The 22,147-nt window shown below is 32.0% G+C and overlaps 1 protein-coding gene across 4 annotated transcripts in view; it reads left to right on the top strand.

Moving 5' to 3' along the window:
• Window positions 1–5,176: 5,176 nt before the first annotated feature.
• LOC143071808 (cytosolic carboxypeptidase 1-like) overlaps window positions 5,177–22,147 on the top strand; it is a 45,709-nt gene continuing 28,738 nt past the window's right edge. For 2 of the 4 annotated variants that reach the window (XM_076246403.1, XM_076246406.1), the window contains exons 1-12: window positions 5,211–5,416; window positions 12,440–12,522; window positions 13,424–13,557; window positions 14,277–14,344; window positions 14,849–14,915; window positions 16,396–16,542; window positions 16,874–17,005; window positions 17,694–17,825; window positions 18,327–18,473; window positions 19,574–19,792; window positions 20,421–20,638; window positions 21,393–22,048. In XM_076246403.1, the coding sequence (XP_076102518.1) occupies window positions 12,506–12,522; window positions 13,424–13,557; window positions 14,277–14,344; window positions 14,849–14,915; window positions 16,396–16,542; window positions 16,874–17,005; window positions 17,694–17,825; window positions 18,327–18,473; window positions 19,574–19,792; window positions 20,421–20,638; window positions 21,393–22,048 (1,937 nt within the window). In that variant the 5' untranslated portion in view covers window positions 5,211–5,416; window positions 12,440–12,505. The other 2 variants (XM_076246405.1, XM_076246404.1) reach the window with 2 other exon arrangements.

Consider the following 22,147-nt stretch of genomic DNA (forward strand, 5'->3'; position numbering starts at 1 on the left):
AATCATACCACATCTTCTTTTTTATATTAACATCGCTCATATTCATAAGTTTGTTGCCTATCATTCAGATCATTACTACCAGTATATCGGGATTTTTTTTTTACTTAAACCCGTTTAAGCATGGGTCCCTTTTCAAAAGTCTTCCAACTGTTACCCTGATTTCGCAAAATAATCTTTTATATTTTTGTTACGTTTATATGCTATAATAAACACTTGAGTAAACATTTCACTTCATTCTTTGTTTTTTTTTCAGATTGTTCCAATGTTTTCTTATAATTTTGATAAAGTTTTTCACCATTTGGTTATATTTTGTAATAAGAGTAAGTGGGTGTTTTTCTTGTTCTTGTATTTCTAAAGTTTTTTTATAAATAATTTGGAACCAAATCGAAGGACTAACGAGTTCTGTCCCCTAGCTGTTTTAAGCTTGTAATAGATTCAGATTAAGTATGCTAATTAGATATGTGCGCATAAAAAGTGCGCACAAATCTCAGTGTGTAATTTTAAATTCTCAGTGTGTGTTTTCAGTTTATTTATTCTCAGTGTGTCTTTTTGAAATCTCAGTGTGTAATTTTCAATTCTCAGTGTGTAATTTTCAATTCTCAGTGTGTGTTTTTCATTTTTGTAATCTCAGTGCGTCTTTATGAAATCTCAGTGTGTAATTTTTAATTCTCAGTGTGTAAATTTTTCGAAAAATGGTTTAAACATAGTTTTGACGAGAACGGCTTGCCATAGTCTATTACGTTCAATAAACTTGGAATCTTATAAATATCAGCGCAGTATCTAGTTAATCTCATTTCTTCTGTAAACAACTGAATTTCTGTATCATACCATGAAAATATATTATCTAGTGTTGAAGACTGTAGGTTGGGCGCCGCTCGATGTGTGTTTTTTTTTTTTTTTTATATAAATGTGTCATTGTGCTCCTGTCTGGATGACGGTATTTCCACCATCTCTGTTGAATTGAGAATTGAAATGGGGAATGTGTCAAAGAGACAACAACCCGACCAAGGAGCCGTAAATGGAAAGGTCGAAAACTGTAAATAAAAAACCTATGCGTTTCCTCAAGTATGTTTTTTCCATTTTTTCTGACAGTTTCAAAAACATAAAGTAGAAATGTACTGAGGATAAACAATAAACATATTTACCTTGATTCTCTGTTTTACTAATTGAAATGGTTTCAAAACACCTTTGTTTATATGTTTAATCAGTCATGGTTTTAATGTGCATATACCGGATCACCGAATTGAAAAGGACATTCTCACTTTATGATCACTGTAGTGATTACCTATTTCTTTCTTTTAAAACATATGAATATTTCTATTGTTATCAAACTTTTATTGTCAATCAAAATACAAAAGTTCACGCACTTGCATTGGTTTTCTTTTTTTGTTAATTATGTTTCGTACACTGCATGTGTTTTGCAACTGCATGAAACATATTAAATATGATTATTTATACTCCGTAGATACTTATTTGTAAGTATTCGAGTTCTAAGGAATTTTATAATAACTTTTCAATTTTACCCCATTTAATGAACAATGTCAACGGAAATTTCCCGAACCTATTTACTAAATCAAATAAGAAAATGTGGGCGATACGTCATTGAGACATATTTAACTCAACTACTAAAATGAAATAGTGGCTCTATAAACGGTTGGCGGGATCAAGGGCGTTGATCGAGTTTCGATTGTAAATGGACAATAAGGACTCAATGTAGGTATGATGACCCCCTGTTGCCTTACAACACTGAAGTCATCCACAGAACACATACGAGTTATTAAAAGAGTACTCTAATGTGTGCAAATAGTGGTATTGTCCTGATTCGTGAGCGTTTGCGGAGAAATTGATACAACAGATCAGCAATAGAAGTCGAAATTTCACTAAATCACGAGGCCCCCTCAGGTTTTATGAAAAATGTTAAAGTACAAATTAATAAATTATCGTGAAGTATCAAAAATCATAGAAATATGTGATTAATATTACAGTGCATGTTATAGGAATTATTCAGCATTTTGTTAGCCTGATGACGTTCTGAATGCCCAGTTAGTCCAATCTAGGTCTATTCCGGCATGTCCAGATCTACGATTTTTTGTACCCATTTACATAACCTGTAAATCAAATTTTTGTACCCATTTATATAACCTGTAATACTATCAATAATCTAACCAAAACTCACTCGAATTATCATGTTCCATTGTACTATATGCATTATTTTATTTACTATAAAAAAAATAAGTATGCGAATAGGTAGAGTTTCAACATTTTTATATTAATGCTTCACTTTCATTGACTTCGTTTATAAAATCTTTATTCCGAAAGATAACTGTATGTTTCCCAGGAATTTTGTTTTATCATTTCAAACCGTATTTTAAAAAATTCTGACATTTTGAAAAAATAAACAAAATGTAAAGACGGAATAAGTGAAAAGTATCAAAACGATGAGACTGGTGTGTATGATATAGACTATGTAATATTAACTTAAAATTCGCACAGTAAATATAGTCGACATTTTTAACCTTTGCGGTATGCCATTTGATTTTATTTAAACGAGCTTTAATTTTTACATGCATATCCGAAGCATTTCTTTTATAAAACATGGCCCGAATGGCCAATTTAAATTGTTGTCATCACTTGGCGGCGCCCGTCGTCGCAGTCCGTCGTCTGTTAATTTTTACAAAGATCATCTTACTTCTCTAAAACTTCCATAGTTGACTAATTTTAACAGTACTTGGTCGCAATCATCAATGAAACATCTAGATACAAAAAAGAGTGTCTGACGACCCCTTTATGTCTACAAATTTAGCCGAAATGGCTTATATTGGTCATATAGACGTAACAATGTAGTTTTCGTAGATATAATCTTGAAAATATAAATAAAGAATATCTGACAGAGCCGAAAAATGTCCAGAATGATAAAACTGTCATACGACTTTCTATAGGAGTTATTGCCCTAGAACACCGATACTTTTCACGGCAACCCATGCAATTTTGTATTTTTGTTTACTATTTTGAAAAAATATAAAAGATAGATAAAAACGATCAGCAAGACAAGATTGCATATTTTGGTGTTAATATTGATTATCTTATAGGGTCTTTGCATCGGAACTAAACACATTTATTATTAATAAACCAGTTGTTGGCATGACACGGGTTATGTTCTTCTCATATATGTTATGATGGTATGATACTAAACCCCTCACGGGGAGGATTGTGCCTGATATTCATATGATGAAGACATAAGTTTTCAATCAGTTAAATTGAAGTCCGGAGCTGGCATGTCAGTTAACTGCTAGTAGTCTGATGTTATTTATGTATTATTGTCATTTTGTTTATTTTCCTTTGGTTACATCTTCTGACATCAGACTCGGACTTCTCTTGAACTGAATTTTAATGTGCGTATTGTTATACATTTACTTTTCTGCATTGGCTAGAGGTATAGGGGGTGGGTTGAGATCTCACAAACATGTTTAACCCCGCCGCATTTTTGCGCCTGTCCCAAGTCAGGAGCCTCTGGCCTTTGTTAGTCTTGTATTATTTTAACTTTTAGTTTCTTGTGTACAATTTGGAGTTTAGTATGGTGTTCATTATCACTGAACCAGTATATATTTGTTTAGGGGCCAGCTGAAGGACGCCTCCGGGTGCGAGAATTTCTCGTTGCATTGAAGACCTGTTGGTGACCTTCTTGTTGTGTTGTCTGCTCTATGGTCGGGTTGTTGTCTCTTTGGCATATTCCCCATTTCCATTCTCAATTTTAAGATTTACAAATAAGTCAACATGACCGAAATCGTTTGTCAACTATTGAAATAATTGATTTTTATGTCGATTTTCCCTTCAATTCTTTTTTTTTTTTTTTTTTATTTTGAAAACTACAATGTATAAGTGATAGATAAATAATCAGCAAGATACAAATAGGCCTAATCCATCATAGTCAAAATCTCGAGTTGACTCGTTATTGTCAGATGACTTTTAGATTAATTCCCTTTAAATTATGAATTTTAATGAACACATGCTCTTTAAAGCAGAATAAAACCGCATTATACCATTTTAAAAATTTATGGTAGATTCATGGTATACCGCCATCTTGAATTGTACAATCGCAGTACACAATCGGTCTAGTTCTTTGTCTAAATCTGCAAATTTGGAGACAGATTTGCAACTTATAAGTAAGATGCCCGTAGCCAGGAATTTCCAAGGGGGTGGGGGGGTATTTGGACCCACGAACTTTAGCAGTCACCATTCGAACAGAACGTTGACTTTTACAGTGCTTTTTTGTTTTCAAAAAGTGGGGGGGGGGGTCGTCCGAACCCCTCGAACCCCCTGGCTACGGGTATGTTAAGACTGTTTATTTTTCGGTGAAACTATTTCTATGTTCTTTAAAAAGCACCATAAATAATCAATGCAAATTTAAGCAATTTTTAGACTTGTAGCTTGAAAAATTGCATGGTGACCCATACTTTTAAAATATTTTTGAAAAATGCATAGTAAAATCTTCATTTTGACAAAGTATAAGAAATTTTGTCTGAGGAAATACATACTGGCGATCCACCTTAATTTACACAAAACCCAACTAACAGGGTTTTTTTTATTGGCAGGAGGTAAATAGATCTAAACATGAGATAAATATACCAGACTGGGGACGAAAGGTATACCAGAGGGGCAGCCTCAAACTTAAAAGCGAAATGGCCAGTTGTGGCCATTTCGCGATTTCGAGTTTTTTCATATTACTTTCATGAGAAATCGAGAAATCGGAAAATTGAGAAATCGAGAAATCGGGAAATCGAGAACTCGAGCAATCATGAACTTTGATGAAAGAAAGCAAAAACGCGAAAACGTGAGGCCGCGAAAACGCGAAAGTGGGAAATAAATTTCTCGTTTTCCCGATTTCTCGGTTTCTCAATTTCTCGATTTCGCTTTCTCGATTTCCCGATTTCCCGATTTCTCGATTTCTTGTCACAGTTGCAAAGTGAAAGGAAAAAACGAGAAAAGGCGAAATGGCCGCATCTGGTCAACATAGATATATCTTTATTATATTTTTTCAATTTTCTATTTCTTGTATTCACGTTATCAATAGCGTTAATACTTATTGTGCTTTGAAACTGATAGCGTTCCATTTGAAATGATCGTGACGTTGGTAAACTTGGGATTGCATGGCAATCTTTCATAAAAGGGAAGTAATGCGACTGGGGCGCCACTCTTGGTGACAGGTAAAAACAATATGTCTGTCAAAGTTCAGTGTTTTCTTTTAAAGTTAACAAACTATCTGACAACACTCATCCTGTAACAACTATGTAGTGTAAAATCATCCTAACCTTATGAGACGAAAAAATACGAGTCACTATAATAAGCAGTCTAATCTGGACACTGTCAAAGTTTTAAAAAACCTTGTAGGCCTTGTTTTTATGTGGGTGTTCTGCATGTAATTACAATGTTTTTGCAATTTGTTTATAAATCTGAAGAGGTACACGTAGAAGAGTTTGCCCTTTTAAGTTGCAAACTCAGCATTACTGTCTGTATTGTTGTTCTGTATATGTACATCAGAAAAACTGTAGGCCATACAATTAAGGATCAATCATAACAAACGGACAAATATGGCTGTATATTATGCAAAAAAAATACTCTGAGTACAGACTTACCTGTGAATGGAAAAGTTTTTAATGCCTGGCATCCACTAGATATAAAGATAAATGCATTTTGTCACATTTTTTGTGTTTCAGAAAGATAAAATCTCTTGGATTTTGATGGGCATTTTTTATGCAGAAATTAACTAAGTTGTGGTACAACTATGAGATGCTCCCTCAGGTAAAAAAAAACGGTTTGTATTGTTTTGATTGACCTTAATTGACATGGACAAGAGGTATCTTCACAACTGTAGGGCAGTGTTCCAGCTAGGCCATTTTCAGAGGGCGCGGCGCCTGCCCTTTCCGAGTGCCGCCCTGTGCCCTTTTTATAGTTTCCAGAGCACCCTGCCTTTTTTAAAGATCGATTGTATATTATTGTGTTCGTATTGATATGATCGTTATAATTACTAAATTTTACCTGGCGAAAAGTTAATGACTTTGTTTACGACCCAAGCTTATCAACACTTACAGCTGGTGTCATAATCTGTTATCCGTTTAGCGGATGGGTCATTAATGATCATCAACATTAATTCATTCAAATAGAAACAGTCGGTCGGCAATTATCTTTGAAGAAATGTGCATACGACAACTTGGGCACATTTGCAATGTTTACCAAAGCATAATGACAGAAAGTTGAAAACCACAAACAACTCGAGGAAGACATCGTTTTACTTGTTCTCCGTGAAATAAATAGTAAATCCAGATGTATTTGTCATTGACTGCCCTCATTTTTGATACAAAATATCAAAATCGGCTGCCATATTGTTTATAATAATATTTACATCTTCTACGTACTGTTTATATTTATAATCCTCCAAAGAAGGAGCACACCCGAATAAAGAAAGATATCACAATCTACTTTTTTCCTAGCATTGAGTAACCCACTTAACATATTCTAAAATATGTCTACATACTTCTTGCTTAAGAATATATATGTTTAACTATTTTGAGTTATGGGAAAAGTTAAAGAGGGTCTTAGTAGCAGTGTTGGTAGGGTGCCTTGGTCATCTTTTTTTTATCTTCTTTATTTTTAATACAAATTTTCACTGTTGGTATATCCTAATATTGGGCATTTACTGAGCACAGCTGTTTTGTGCTGTATTGCCATTAAGCACAGCAGAGGTAGAAAGGTGAAACTGGTAAAATGTGTCAGAACATAGAAACAGAATGAAGCAGGACACCTTTCAAAACATGCTGCATATAAAGCTAAACTGTGTCAAGCAATGATTTAAAAAACTTGTGTGACAAGCTGCTTGACAAGCTTTTAAGCCTAAAAAGTAGAAAGATAGAGTTCTATATGGGCTAATGATGTACAGTAGTTCTTGTATAACCAGTGATTTTAACAAATAAACACAGTGTTTGATTAATATCTTTATTAAAACATGCCCTTTTCATATTATCATATCACACGTTAAATGCCCCTTTTCAGGGTTGGCACTCTGCCCTTTTGAAATCCTAGCTGGAACACTGATAGGTGAGTTAAAAAAAGTATCTGAGTCAGTGAGTGGACAGTATCAAAGTAATTCAGGTGTTTATTTATGTTTGCACCTTCTTCAGAAAGGAAAAAAAATGCCCATCAAAAACAAGAACGATTTTATCTTTCTTAAACACAAAATGCATTTAACTTTTATATATCTAGTAGATGCTAGCCATTAAAACTTTCCGAACAGCACAGGTAAGTCTGTACACAGAGTAGTTTTTTTGGTGAAAATATGTCCATATTTGTCCATTTGTTATGATGAACCTTAATGTAAATAAAAATTTCTGATTGCAATCACAAAAACAAACAAACTAATACAACTGCTCAGACTGTCCTGGAACATGCACATACTCTCATACCAAATTTCAGGGATCTCCATGACCTGTTATATGATTGTTAAAATATCTCCAACCACAGTCAAATGATTCTTACAGCGAATAACTATCCTTTATTTTTTTTTCATCATTGCGAATGTTAAAATTTATTTTACGTTTTTTTCTAGCGGTTGCCTTTTTTTTGCAAAAATAACCAATTGCACAATAACTTTAAGATTTTTTGTGGTCCTCCTGATTACAGTTTTAATACCTGAAGTACAAAAATGTATATCGGATTAAGATTGGTAATCACTTGTACAGGTAAATGTAGATCAACAAACCTGTCAGAACACTAATGATCAAGTTAAGACAATTGATTTAATGCATTATTCATATTGAATTACGTTTCAGCAAGTGCTAATGACAATTTAGATTAAATAAATAAAATTTAATTCAGTTTCAAAGAAAAAGTTTAACAAGTTGAACACATGCTTTTATATTGACTTACACCATCAGCATCCACCTTTTCAGACAAGAACATACATGTAATAAGCTGTATAACAGAACACAATTTCATGCGAAATAAATAGTAAAAATATGAATATTAACTACAACTTGATAATCTGAAGAAAAATATAATCATAATTCTTAATTCATTTCATAGTTTACAATCAAATTGATACATTGTGTACATCAGGTTTCCAGTTTACATTCAGATTTTAAAGATGCATGTTACAGTTATTAAAACCTTATATATAATTAGTCATGTAAACATTTGTGCTCAAAATCTCTCTGACATTTAAAAAAGGGGTACGAAACGTTTTGTTGTTGATGCTGCAAATCAGCCATACCAGTTCATGATTTCTGAATTTGACAGTCAAAAAAGGACCCCACTCAATTTTTATGCCCTATACAATTACAAAAATAGCGAGAAAACGACATGTAAAATCTTAAGGACAGGCTTTTAGTCATTCTAGACTAAGAGGAAACCTGCAGGCTTGATCTTTGAATTATAACAGATGTCAATGAAAAAATTGGTTATTCTATAATAAAAATTCAAATTAATATAATTTAGATACGCAATATATCAGCCTATTAACCATTTTTTATACGACCGCAAAAATTGAAAATTTATTTTTTGGTCGTATATTGGTATAATGTTGGCGTCATCGTCTGCGCCGTCGTCGTCGTCCGAATACTTTTAGTTTTCGTACTCTAACTTTAGTAAATGTGAATAGAAATCTATGAAATTTTAACACAAGGTTTATTACCACAAAAGGAAGGTTGGGATTGATTTTGGGAGTTTTGGTTTCAACAGTTTAGGAATTAGGGGCCAAAAAAGGGCCCAAATAAGCATTATTCTTGGTTTTCGCACAATAACTTTAGTATAAGTTAATAGAAATCAATGAAATTTAAACACAAGGTTTATGACCACAAAAGGAAGGTTGGGATTGACTTTGGGAGTTGAGGTCCGAACAGTTTAGGAATTAGGGGCCAAAAAGGGGCCCAAATAAGCATTTTTCTTGGTTTTCGCACCATAACTTTAGTATAAGTAAATAGAAATCTATGAAATTTAAACACAAGGTTTATGACCATAAAAGGAAGGTTGGGATTGATTTTGGAAGTTTTGGTCCCAACAGTTTAGGAATAAGGGGCCCAAAGGGTCCAAAATTAAACTTTGTTCGATTTCATCAAAAATTGAATAATTGGGGTTCCTTGATATGCCGAATCTAACTGTGTATGTAGATTCTTAATTTTTGGTCCCGTTTTAAAATTGGTCTACATTAAGGTCCAAAGGGTCCAAAATTAAACTTAGTTTGATTTTAAAAAAAATTGAATCCTTGGGGTTCTTTGATATTCTGAATCTAAAAATGTACTTAGATTTTTGATTATTGGCGCAGTTTTCAAGTTGGTCCAAATTGGGGTCCAAAATTAAACTTTGTTTGATTTCATCAAAAATTGAATAATTGGGGTTCTTTGATATGCCAAATCTAACTGTGTATGTAGATTCTTAATTTTTGGTCCCGTTTTCAAATTGGTCTACATTAAAGTCCAAAGGGTCCAAAATTAAACTAAGTTTGATTTTAACAAAAATTGAATTCTTGGGCTTCTTTGATATGCTGAATCTAAACATGTACTTAGATTTTTGATTTTGGGCCTAGTTTTCAAGTTGGTCCAAATCAGGATCCAAAATTATTATATTAAGTATTGTGCAATAGCAAGAAATTTTCAATTTGACAGTATTCAGCAATAGCAAGAAATCTTCTATTGCACAGTATTGTGCAATAGCAAGAAATTTTCAATTGCACAGTATTGCGCAAAAGCAAGAAATCTTCAATTGCACAGTATTGTGCAATAGCAAATATTTTCAATTGCACAGTATTGTGCAATAGCAAGAAATATCTAATTGCACAATATTGTGCAATAGCAAGAAATTTTCATATTTTCAATTGGAGTTATCTTTCTTTGTCCAGAATAGTAGTTGAATCATCTTAAATCATTGCTTTATACAATATACAATGTATATTCACTTTTACTACCAACTGATAAATTAAAACAATCTTTACCATTCAGTGATAACAAGCACTTTTTTTACATTTTAATATGTATTTAAATGAGTAGTTATTGTTGCAAACTCCATTAGAAATTTGAATTGAGATCAGTTTTGGAATAAGGGAAAGGGGGATGTGAAAAAAAAATTGGGGAGGGGTGGGTTCAATTTTGTTCATTTCAGATTTCATAAATAAAAAGAAAATTTCTTCAAACATTTTTAAAGCAATTGCTTTTATGCCGTCGCGTATGGCCATCTTTGTGACCCAGATCAGAGACTCCGCCCAGATCAAGCCATAGTATTTTGTTAAACAGGCTCCTGGTCAGTCATTCTTTAACACCTATGTATGTTTTCTAATGCAATACATAGCTTGAAACTTTAAAAAAAAGTTAGTGGATTTAAGAAGTTTCAGAATATGTTCTTGTAGATGTATTTTTGTATTTAAAGGGTCAACCGTTTGACTATCAAATAACATAGAAGTCCGAGTGAAAAAAAGTACATTTTAATAAATGCGATTCCGTTTTCCGCCGTTCGTACGATGTTTCAACAAAATATGGATTCATTTCAGTTGTTGATTTAGTATTGAAAATTTAACTGAATTATCTCCTAATAAATACGGTTTTTTATGTTTAATTTGTGTTTCTTTAAGAGGTCAGGTGCTCTTGTTCGTTCATAAAATTATCGTTCATTCATACATTTATCGTAAAATCAAAATCACTACACAGGTTAATGCGTATGTCAAATTATTACCTGTAATCTAAAAATAGACAAACTTTATTTGCGCAAATAATTTAGCGGAACGAAACCCTTGTTGAAAACACATAACAATAAGTTCGTTTTCCTTTTCTGTCAAAACTCCGTAATATTTATCGATCACCTTACTAATGAAATGGACCCGTCCAAACGTAGTAGATGCCAAGTCGGTCCAGATGAAGAGATATTTACAATTTGGAATTTTCTAGTTTATTAATACATAGATTGAAAAAAAGTACGTCTTTTTAAATATCATGATCAAAACTGGGTTTGCATAACAAATGTCAGATGAAACCATTATCCTCGTCTTTTCAGTGAACAAGTCTACTACGTTTGTTGACACTCGAAGGTCCACCGTGTTTGCAATTTTATTTCACATGTTTTCGAAATATTGAAGATCATTTTTTCGCAATGTTTCCTGAAAATTGATAAATATCAAAGCAACGTAGAGCTGTTTGTTCTTGTTCGTATAATAAAATTGAGAATGGAAATGGGGAATTTGTCAAAGAGACAACAACCCGACCATAGAAAAACATACAACAGCAGAATTAAGGTCACCAACAGGTCTTCAATGCAGCGAAAAATTCCCGCACCCGGAGGCGTCCTTCAGCTGGCCCCTATACAATATATATACTAGTTCAGTGATAACGATTTAATGTCATGTTTGTCTGTGATGACCCCCCTTTTCGGGATTGCATGAGAATTGTAGTTATCTCGTACCCACATGCACTTGTTTCTATCCATAGGAAGGTCGACTATCCATATAAAACTATTTATATGGATAATCGACCTTCCTATGGATAGAAACAAGTGCCTGTGCTCGTACCGCATCAGAAGGACACATATCAACTGAGCAATAATGTTTGGAACTTAGTTTTAAAAATGATGACAAAGTAACATTATGAAAATATTTTTATTAAGCTGAAATATACATTTATTCTTTACATGTTTATGTCTTGTAAGATATTTTATTTCTTTCCCGTTTTTTAACATTTGCGTCTGGAAAGTTGAAATGTTTTAACTTAATCATTTGTGTTAATGTTTAAATATAAATTAATAATGAAAATTGTTAAAATTAAATCAATAAAGGAAATTATTGCCAAGGAAGTTACAAACACTACCAGGGGATAATCCATGATGATTTCTTTTTGAGTTATATGTTTCAGCACATGTATATTTGACCCCAACTTTAGCCTGGTAAACGTGTTGTCTCCTTGTGAAATATAAAACATATTAAAAATGACTTTCTGCTAAAGTCTTTTATTTATATAAAGTTAAAACCTTCTTACTTTTAACTAGACAACACTCATGTCAGGTTTAATTCTTGTATATATGTGGATGAAAAATAAAAGTCCCCAAACATTAACATGGCAGCAATTGCTTTTACAGCCTTTAAGGCTTTGATTTTGAGAGGATTAATATTCAACAGCATAGTGAATTACTCAAAGGCAAAACAAATTTTAAGTTCATTAGACCACATTCATTATGTGTCAGAAACCTATGCTGTGTCAACTATTTAATCACAATCCAAATTTAGAGCTGAATCCAGCTTGAATGTTGTGTCCATACTTGCCCCAACCGTTCAGGGTTCAACCTCTGCAGTCGTATAAAGCTGCACCCTGCGGAGCATCTGTTACATGGAGGGATGAAATACTAATAGTATGTTTCTATAAGCATGATTAGAACACTTTAAATCTAAATCTTGTAAAATTGGATATTTCAGGTCATTCAGTAAAACTTTGTGTTATATATGAGAATGTAATATCAAACTGAAGAAAGCGTCCTTGTGATGGAAAGAAGTGTGGGGTAAGTATTAGTACCAAACAAAATCTGATCCAACATGTTGTTTACTGTTATATTGTACACTAAATAGACAAGTATGTTTTGTAGTTGTTTTAGATAAATGTTAAATTATTAGTGAATATCCATGTGTGTCCTTATATACAAGTTAACATGCTGGAATGTTTCAGAGACGTTTTTGTCGAAAACATGTTTGTAGTGTACATGTATACAGGGTTTGGCAAAGACAGGTTTATGGTGTACACCGTACATTATTTTGTATAGACAGATTTTTATGGTGTTCCAACTTCTGTTTATAGATTAGAACTTTCTTGGGAACTAAAAGTAAGAGTTTCCTGAATTTTCATGTCAGGCTTCATGTTTACAGGTTTTAAGATTTGTTGCTCATTAACTTTTTGTTAACCATATTCTAAGCAGTGATGTCATTTGCGTGCAGTAGCCAATTATACCTACTTATTTTGAGATACATGTATTAAACATGTACCAAGGAGTCAGAAACACTTTAACACAACACTAAAAATGTATATAAATGTACAATATGTCAAGAGCTTAAATGTACCAAGTCCCAAAAGATGTGAATAAACTTATCAGTGTCTAATAAAATAAATACTGTCATCAACACTAAAAATACAACATTTTTGGTTTTCCTGTTTACATGGTTTAACACTTGGTCATTTTTGGGCCCTTTATTGCTTGCTGTTCGTTGTGAGCCAAGGCTCAATGTTAAAGACCATACAATAAGGATGTTTAGCATATATATTGTTTGCACATGTTTACATTAAATTTTATTGCTATTGAAGGTCAAGACTGATAGGACTTTTCCAGCAGTTGGATAAGATTGGTGGAAAGGTTGCTATGCATATATATTGTTCGCACATGTTTATATTACATATAATTGTTATTAAAGGTCCAGACTGATAGGACTTTTCCAACAGTTGGATAAGATTGGTGGAAAGGCTGCTAAGAACCCATCCTCTACAGACGACCTACAACAGATCAGATATGTTACATCTAAAATATACCAGCTACTTAACCAACAAGGTATTGTATTCAAACATAGTATTTAAAAAACCTAAAATTTATTCATAGATATAAGAAGATGTGGTATGAATACCAATGAGACAACTTTCCATCCAAGTCACAATTTGTAAAAATAAACCATTATAGGTCAAAGTACAGTCTTCAACACAGAGCCTTGGCTCACACAGAACAGCAAGCTATAAAGGGCCCCAAAAATGACTGTGTAAACCATTCAAATGGGAAAACCAACGGTCTAATCTATATAAGATATGAGAAAAACTTATGAACCACATCAACAAACAACAACTTTTGAACATCAGATTCCTGACTTAGAACAGGTGCAAAAAAATTCAACTGATTTAACGATTTAATAGGTACCAACCTTTATATGAAACAATAGTGTAACATCAAGTCCATTTTATTGACTTTAACATTTAGATTTGAAAGAGGCATACTACATCCACTTGCAGTTTAAAATACAAAATTGGTGTTTTCTGTAAGCACAACATGTGACTTCATCTAAATGATGTTTATTATTTACAATAGGTGTAGAAACAATTTATATCGGAAGGAACTTTTATCATTCATTATCATACAAAAACTTTGTTCTGTTAACTATAGGAGGAAATTATATATTAAAAAAGTGTCAGTAATTTGTTACATGCACAAATCAGAGGAAAGGACTAAATCATTTAAGAATAATGTCTCAAATCAATTTAGTTAACATTTTTCATTTTCAGAAAAAATTCACAGAGATTCAGTTCTGAAGAATGCAGCACAGCTAGATTTAATCTTGTGTACTTTAAGGGTGAGTGTAACATCCATTTGAATCAAACACAATCAATCAGTTAAGTAATATATACTGGCATTTAATTCAGTATTTAAGTACGTTGTTTGTGTTTTGATCTCATACAAACAACCAAAATTGAAACATAATCCCAACAAAGCCTGTATTGTTGTCTTTTGCTGCTGTTTATTATATTATTTTCACACTGTGTGCTAGTTACATAACTAATAGTGTTGTCCGAAGAAGGATGTAAATCAAATGTATTAAATTAAATATAATGACACTTTCAATGGGATTTTACTTCCTCCAACGCCTTTTACGCCAAGACTCAAAACTAAAAATACCACACTTTTAATATTTTTTCTTTGAAAGATATCTTCAGCATTTCAATTATATAATTGTTTGCAGGATACATCTATATTGTAACCATCCAGTTTCTACACTATCGACACAAGGAAAGTCACAACAGCTTTTTTGGTATTAATCAATATTTAATATTGATATATATTAATTGTATCATTTCAGAATTGTTCAGATCGAGCAGTTGTTGTAAATATAATACATATTCTCTTGGAACTATTGGGAAAAACTCGTAAGTTTACAGTTCTATATGACAAATTTACTGGAGATTTTTAAAGTTACAATCAAATAAAGTTCTGGATCTGTTTGGAAAAAACAATAGTTCAGGTTAATATATACTAGTCTTGATTCTTTGCAGTTTGGAATAGTATTTGATTGGTTGCTTCTTATTTATTATTTCTAAAAAAAAATACCTGACAAATCCATGGCAAATTTTCGTGAACCTATCTAGTATGAATTCACATAAGAAGAGATTTTAATATAGAAAATTTGACCAACAGTGAAGAAACAATGTATGTCTGTTGAAATAATATGGGGAAAACATGAGTTCCAGTTGTGAATCTAATTGTTTATGAAGCCTTAGATGTCTGAATTTATATAGCTTATGAATTAGTATTATTTAATTGTAGTGGTTAATCCAGGTAGTATTGTTACACAGTAATAATTCCCATTTTGTTTAGGTCTTGTTTGGTCATTTTCAGTTGACACATATAAGACAATTTTCAATCAAATTTATGTTAAGTGTATCCTTAGCACCTAACCTTAATAGAAAGACCTTCAATGTCAGGTAATTTGATTAGAACATGCTTTCAAATTGTCAAAATGAAATTATAGAAAATACAATTTTAAGAGGTCCAAAAAACAGATATTATTGTGATATATAATTATTTATAGACTCAAGCCTTTTAAAAAGCAACTGTACCTCATGCTGGGGGAGGGGGTGTTTACTTCCTATATTTTTACTGGTACGAGTGTGCCGAAAAAACAGGGTTGCTTTTTCATGTTCTGCTGGTTAGAACAGGGTCCATATTTTAACAACTGTCATCTTTGTCTAGAATAGGGTATGTTTTTCAATATTTCTGTTTAGAACAGGGTATGTTTTTCAATGTTTTCTGGTTAGAACAGGGTATGATTTGGCAAGTACTGTTGGCACAGTTATACCTGAGCGGATAGTCAGTAACCCCCCGGGACCTCATGATGTAATTTAAAAAAAAAAGCATCAGTTTGTGACTAGTATAAAAGAAAGTCATTTGCTAGCTGGTTAATCAACTTAGAATTTAAAAGCCAAACTGCCCCCAAAGAACATGTGTTATTTTGCTTTTATTGTTGTTATCAGCACCTTTTGTTGTCTAAAACACCATTTTTTATCCACCTTAAAACATGAGCATTTGAAGTCATGATTTGTGCATCTTAAATATTGTATACATGTACTTTGATTATTTTGATGTTATACCATAACCACAAAAATTTTGAAATCTGTTATCATATGCTAAGAACATGAAGAATTGATTTTAGTTTTAAGAAAAAGCTTCTTCAAATACAAGTAAGTAACATTTATCAACAAACACAAACATTTTCCTGAATTGAAAATAGTTTCCAATATTATGCATTCATCTTTGTTGTCTCTTTGACACATTCCCCATTTCCATTCTCAATTTTATAGAACTCTTGTTAAGACATTAATGATCTTATCATTTGTTATTTATTTGTAGAGGTTGGAAAGAGATCTAGTGCCCTAGTCAGTGCTAACACTACCAATATTTTATTACAATGCATGGTGAGAGAAACTGAGGATAATGTTACAAATGATGATCTGTTGATCCTAGCTCACCAAGTGCTGGCAAAATTGTCTAGCAAAGGTAATACACGATTCTATATATATATCTTATAAATTAAATATTATGCAAAGTGAATTAAATTTTCGATTTAATATGTCAGAAGTTTGTTATTTTTGCACAATCATAAAAAACTGCAATATTACTTGTTATATCTTTTATTACTTAAAATGGTGAAAAAAAAGTTTTATTTTCATTTTAGATAACTATGAATGACAACAAAAAAAGTCAACATAATAATGTTTCAAGTTTAAGTTGCCTGCAGATTTTTCAAATCTTTAGGAAATGGTTCTCCAGGCTAAACATAAATTGGTACAAGCTGTAATTATCCCACATATATGAATTATATTTTCAGACAGAAAATTTTCGACCAAAGCTCGATTACACAGAACACTGCTGATTACTCTATCGCTGATAAAAAGTAATATATGTCAGTTTAAAAACCTGCAATGTTTGTTACAAGTGTTCAAATCATACACCAACAACAGTAAGTAATCATATTTTTACTTTTGTAAAAAAAATCATGTGTCAGGAAAAGTTCACTTTATATATTTTTTCCCTCTTTTTACACAGGAATTCTCTTGCTTTATTTTTCAAAGGATCTTCAGCTCTCTCAAAACTCATAGATGCTAACGTCAGTTGTCTCTGTAATTTACTTTTAACTTGTTGTACAGTGTGGATGCTTTGATTTAGTTGTCTGACTTTGTTGGTGTGCTGTCTCACTGATGTTTAACCCACATCTCCTTTTAATTATTTTTAAGACTAGATGTAGATTGCAATGTTGAAAAACAATTCAGTGCCAATAAATCAATAAAGGCTTATTATTAAAGATAAGATAGGTTTTACGATACAACCTTGTTGATTATGTTAGTTATCCACTCAAGAATGTTGAATTTTCAAATTTTAAAATGCAAGGCTTAAGTTTTTTTAATTTAAATATCCAGAGTTGAAAAGTCCAGTATATATTAGGGTTAAGAGAAAGAATTAGTTTCTTGAATGATTTATAGGAAATTGTCCTATCTAAATTTAACAGACTGGTCAGAACTTAGATATACAAGATAAACACAAATCCTTTTCGTCTATTCATAAAACCAAAGCACATCAATCATATTAAAAAAAGGAATTGTGGCAATATATTGAACTAAACATTTAAATTTAATTATTATGTATTGTAGGTGTAAATGCCTCATATTTGGGAAAGCACAATGCTATCCCTCCTATGTTCAGAGTGATTCAGCAGTGTGGAAGAAAACATACTACAGTCCTCAAATTAGCCCTGGAAATAGTATATAATGTAACCAAATCTAGTAAGTATTTTATATAACTTAACCAAATTTAATAAGTTATTTAACTGGTAAGCATTCATGAAAAGTGATGCAAAAGAATGTAGTATTCATGCAACTGCAAATGTTTTGTGGCTGTATAATGGTATTGTTATGACGTTGTCAGCGTCACTGTCATTGTCATCCAAAGACATTTGGTTTCTAGAGCAATAAATTGAGAATAAGTGTATGAATCTCTATGAAATTGAACCACAAGGTTTCATACTAAAAAAGCAAGTTTGGGAATGATTCTTGGGGTTATTGTCCCAACTGTTTTTGAATTAGTGGCCAAAAAGGGACCAGAAGGTGAAAATGGTTATGGCCTAAATAGTTTAAGAAAAAGGTGTTGAAAACGACTGAATTTTGCAGGTATTTATCATTTGATTACAGCTAGTTGATGATTTTTAAATATAAAATATGTGTACTGTTGATTATACTCTGTTGATTTTTTATGTGTTAATGTGAAATTTGTTTTATAATTTATAGGGAACAATGCTGCTAGAACTATAGGGGGAGAACATGTACCACATTTGTTGGGTCTGTACCAAGACTGGCACCAATTAGATACTAAACACAGACATGTTAACATCAGAAAAGCTATTCTGAATATCCTTAAAAATATCACCAACCTTAGTAAGTACATGTATTACTTAAGTCTTACTTAGAGCTGTTCCATGAAAAGCCCCATTTTGAAGGTACCTTTTGTTGGTAAAATGTATGTTAAAATTAAACAGCCTTTACATAGCTGAGGGACGCCTCCAGGTGCAGGAATTTCTCGCTACATTGAAGACCTATTGGTGACCTTCTGCTGTTGATTTTTCTATGGTCGAGTTGTTGTCTCTTTGACACATTCCCCATTTCCATTCTCAATTTTATTAACACAGACATGGTGACCCTATTAAGAAACGCTATCTTGAATATCCTTAAAACATCCCCAAACTCAACACTTGAATAGCATTCTTGTTGGCCAAAATATATATGATTAGGTGTATAGTACATAATGTGTGTTCAAATTTTCAATATATTTGTAATTTCAAACAAGCTCAAATATTTTACTACTCTATATAATTAAGGTGGTACCTAACACTACAGGGAGATAACTCTGTAAAATCAGCTAAACGTTTTAATTATGTTGTGTTGTTAAGGGAATATTAAGCTTCTCAATGATCAAAATTAGTGTTTGTCAAACTGCTATATAACCAGTGTAATTTTTCTGATAAAATGGTTGGTTCAAATTTTTTTCAAAATATTTATTTTTTTGTCAAAGGGTCAAAGAAAATTAAACAAGCCAAATTAATTTTAGTGAAGGTGTTGGGTACCACCTTAAAGACATAGTTTTAATATTGAAATGTTTCCCAATACATGTAAAAGCTCAATTGCCAATGAGATGCAAACAGGATGAGAATTTCATAAAATTTAAATCAGTTTGTCAGTGTTGTATTTTTAAACTTAGAAATATGCCAAGTTGATTTTTTTGAAATTTAGATACTGTGGATACCAATTTCATTGGTTTAGGTGAGCCAATAATTTAAATGTTCAATGAAATGCAAATTTCTATAGGCTTGTATGCTGACTTTGGCAAAACCATCAAATATCCAGAAAATATAATATTTCCTCAGTCCAGGAAAATTGGTCCAATAGAAATGAATGAATCCACAGCACAAGTCAAAATTTCTTGGTGATTTTAGCTCTTGGTATACCTTGTTCTTAATGAAGCTTTTATTTATTGACAGAATCTGGAAGAAAAGCATTAGCAGACGCTAATGGGATACAAATTTTATATGATACTGCCCAGGATGTTATAGATTGTCGAGAGATGGAAAGTTTGATACTGCTGGCCAGTGTGATAATGAGAAAATGTTGCCCTAGAAATAAACTACCATGTGATATTAGAAGTCCAGTCAAATTTGATTTGCCAGAATCTGAACTTTACCCTGAAAGTACCAGACAAGGTAACATAACAATTTTATACTTTATAAGTATATTTATTGAAATATGGAGATTATTTAATTACTCTTTTATTTAATATATAAACAACATGTCTTTTTTTTTCTCTTAAAATTATATTAGTGCAAAAACATGACATAGAATTAGCATTTCCTTAAAAATCCAATTAAACTAGAATGTTGTCTTGAAATTTATTGAAGTTATTGCACTTACATCAACGATATATTGGATCCATGTCTTACCAAATTAATGTCTCAGTTAATTTCACACATGAATTTAAAAAATGAAAAATCTAAAATTATGTATTATTTCTAACTCAGTACTACTGTAGGCACCATAGGTGTATGAAAATTTTAGTGAGCATTGTAAAAATGACTTTCCTTCAGTTTATTACTTCATGCAGATTCATTTTATATTTGCTTTGCAGTGAATTGTGAAATGGTATACTAATTGCATATAGACCAATTGTAAATTTTTGCAGGTATAGTTGTATCTTTATGGTAAACATTGGCATTGTTGTTTCAATTATGTTTAAATAATTCACAATGTAAAGTAGTTAAGGAGGGCAAGCTCTTCATTTTTGGGATAATTGTAATTACATTTAACATCTGAATGAGATAACTGTATTTGTAGAAGGCAGTATGAGTTATGGAAGTTCCAGCGAGACTCCCGACAGTGACAGTAGTTCTTTAGAGGATGATGACGATATCGACAGTGACGACGAGAGATTCAAGACAGATAACTCCGAAGAGACTGAGGATGATCAAGGAGAAGCACCACAGCCTTTCAAAAGAAATCCTGATGATCTAAGGATGTATGATAAATTCTTTCCTGAAATATTTGAAATTGAGGTACAATATGATATTACTGTTGGACAAATTATTTTTACTCAACTATTAAAGTTTAAAGGACTGATGTTGTCTATTGGTATCACTAGTGTTCCTTTAAATGACATCTAAACTTGGTTTGCATTGCTCATGTGAAGAAAAAAAACCCAAAAAACTGAGTAATTTATTAGCAATTATAAAAAGGGGTTATTGATCAAGGTTAACAACTAAATTTGTCCCAAAGCAGATTTCAAAGTGTGGAATCAGTTAAAAAGTTGTTTCCAGAAGTTATATACTAGTTCCTTATAGAATTCTAACATAACTGACCAGACATATGAAACTTTGCAGACTCATAGCTGATTTCTGATGTGAATTAGAGCTGTAAATTCATAAATTTTGCTATATATTTATTATTAGGAATGTAGGGATGGGTTTTTGCTTTCTCAATAGATTGCATTTTTGTATCCAGCATTTTATTAAATTATGATAATTAATTTCATTTCATAGTTCAATGATTAAAATTACAAAACCATGTAAAAGCTAATTAACAATATGCAATATCGATAAAATTTAATTACAAATGCTTCTAAATAAAAATAATTTCCTTCACCTTATAAAGCTAGGTTATTGCTTGTAAAGAATAGTTTATCATTATTGTATGTGATTAAAAACTATACAACATTATTTATATGAACAGAATTGCTAGATCTGTCTAATGACTTATATTTGTAGAATTTTTGAAAAAGATTTGCCAAAGTATCACTTTGATATTTTTTAGATTAAAGAAGATGATGACCTTGACCCATCACTTCTTCCACCAACATCTATTTATATACCAACTGGTAACTTTGAAAACTTAATGTCATCTGAAGCTCAACAAATTAAACATTCTCTGTATCAAAAGGAGGGAACTTTCTTATATTCTTCACGGACCAGTGGTTATAGTAGTTATGAATCAGACTATCCCGACAATTATCGAACGGGGCGGTGTGATTCAGCTACAGCTATAAACATGAAAACAGGATCTAGTCTCTTCTCTTTAGACTTGCCTCAAAAAGGTGCTATCAAAAAAACATTAATATCTCAACCAAAGACCAGCAAGAAATCAAAAGCAGGAAAAAAATCCTCTAACACTAATAAAAAAGTAGGAAAGAAAACAAGTACGACAAGCTATCCAGATTTACTAGAGTTTGAAAGTGAATTTGAAGGTATGAATATTTCTCAAGATCAAAAAGACGTTGATGAGACGGGATCGAGTAGTGGTGAAGAAGATGATACTGATTCATATTTCCATGATGTGTTAGTGTATCAGGACAAGGCTTGTTCTACTAAAGGAGCATATAGGTTTGAGAAAATAGGCTACCCTGATCTAATTGGAGCTAGAGGTTGTCCTTATTTGGAGCCATTATACAGGAGAAAATTTGGTGTTCAAAGGTATGTTGTTTTGTAAATGATTGAATTTGTATGTTAATGTTGATTCTTTGATAAAATATTGGTGTAGAAAACTTTCAAACTTTTAAGTCATAACATTTT

The sequence above is a fragment of the Mytilus galloprovincialis genome, chromosome 4, assembly GCF_965363235.1.
Source record: "Mytilus galloprovincialis chromosome 4, xbMytGall1.hap1.1, whole genome shotgun sequence".
In the NCBI taxonomy this organism is placed as follows: Eukaryota; Metazoa; Mollusca; class Bivalvia; order Mytilida; family Mytilidae; genus Mytilus; species Mytilus galloprovincialis.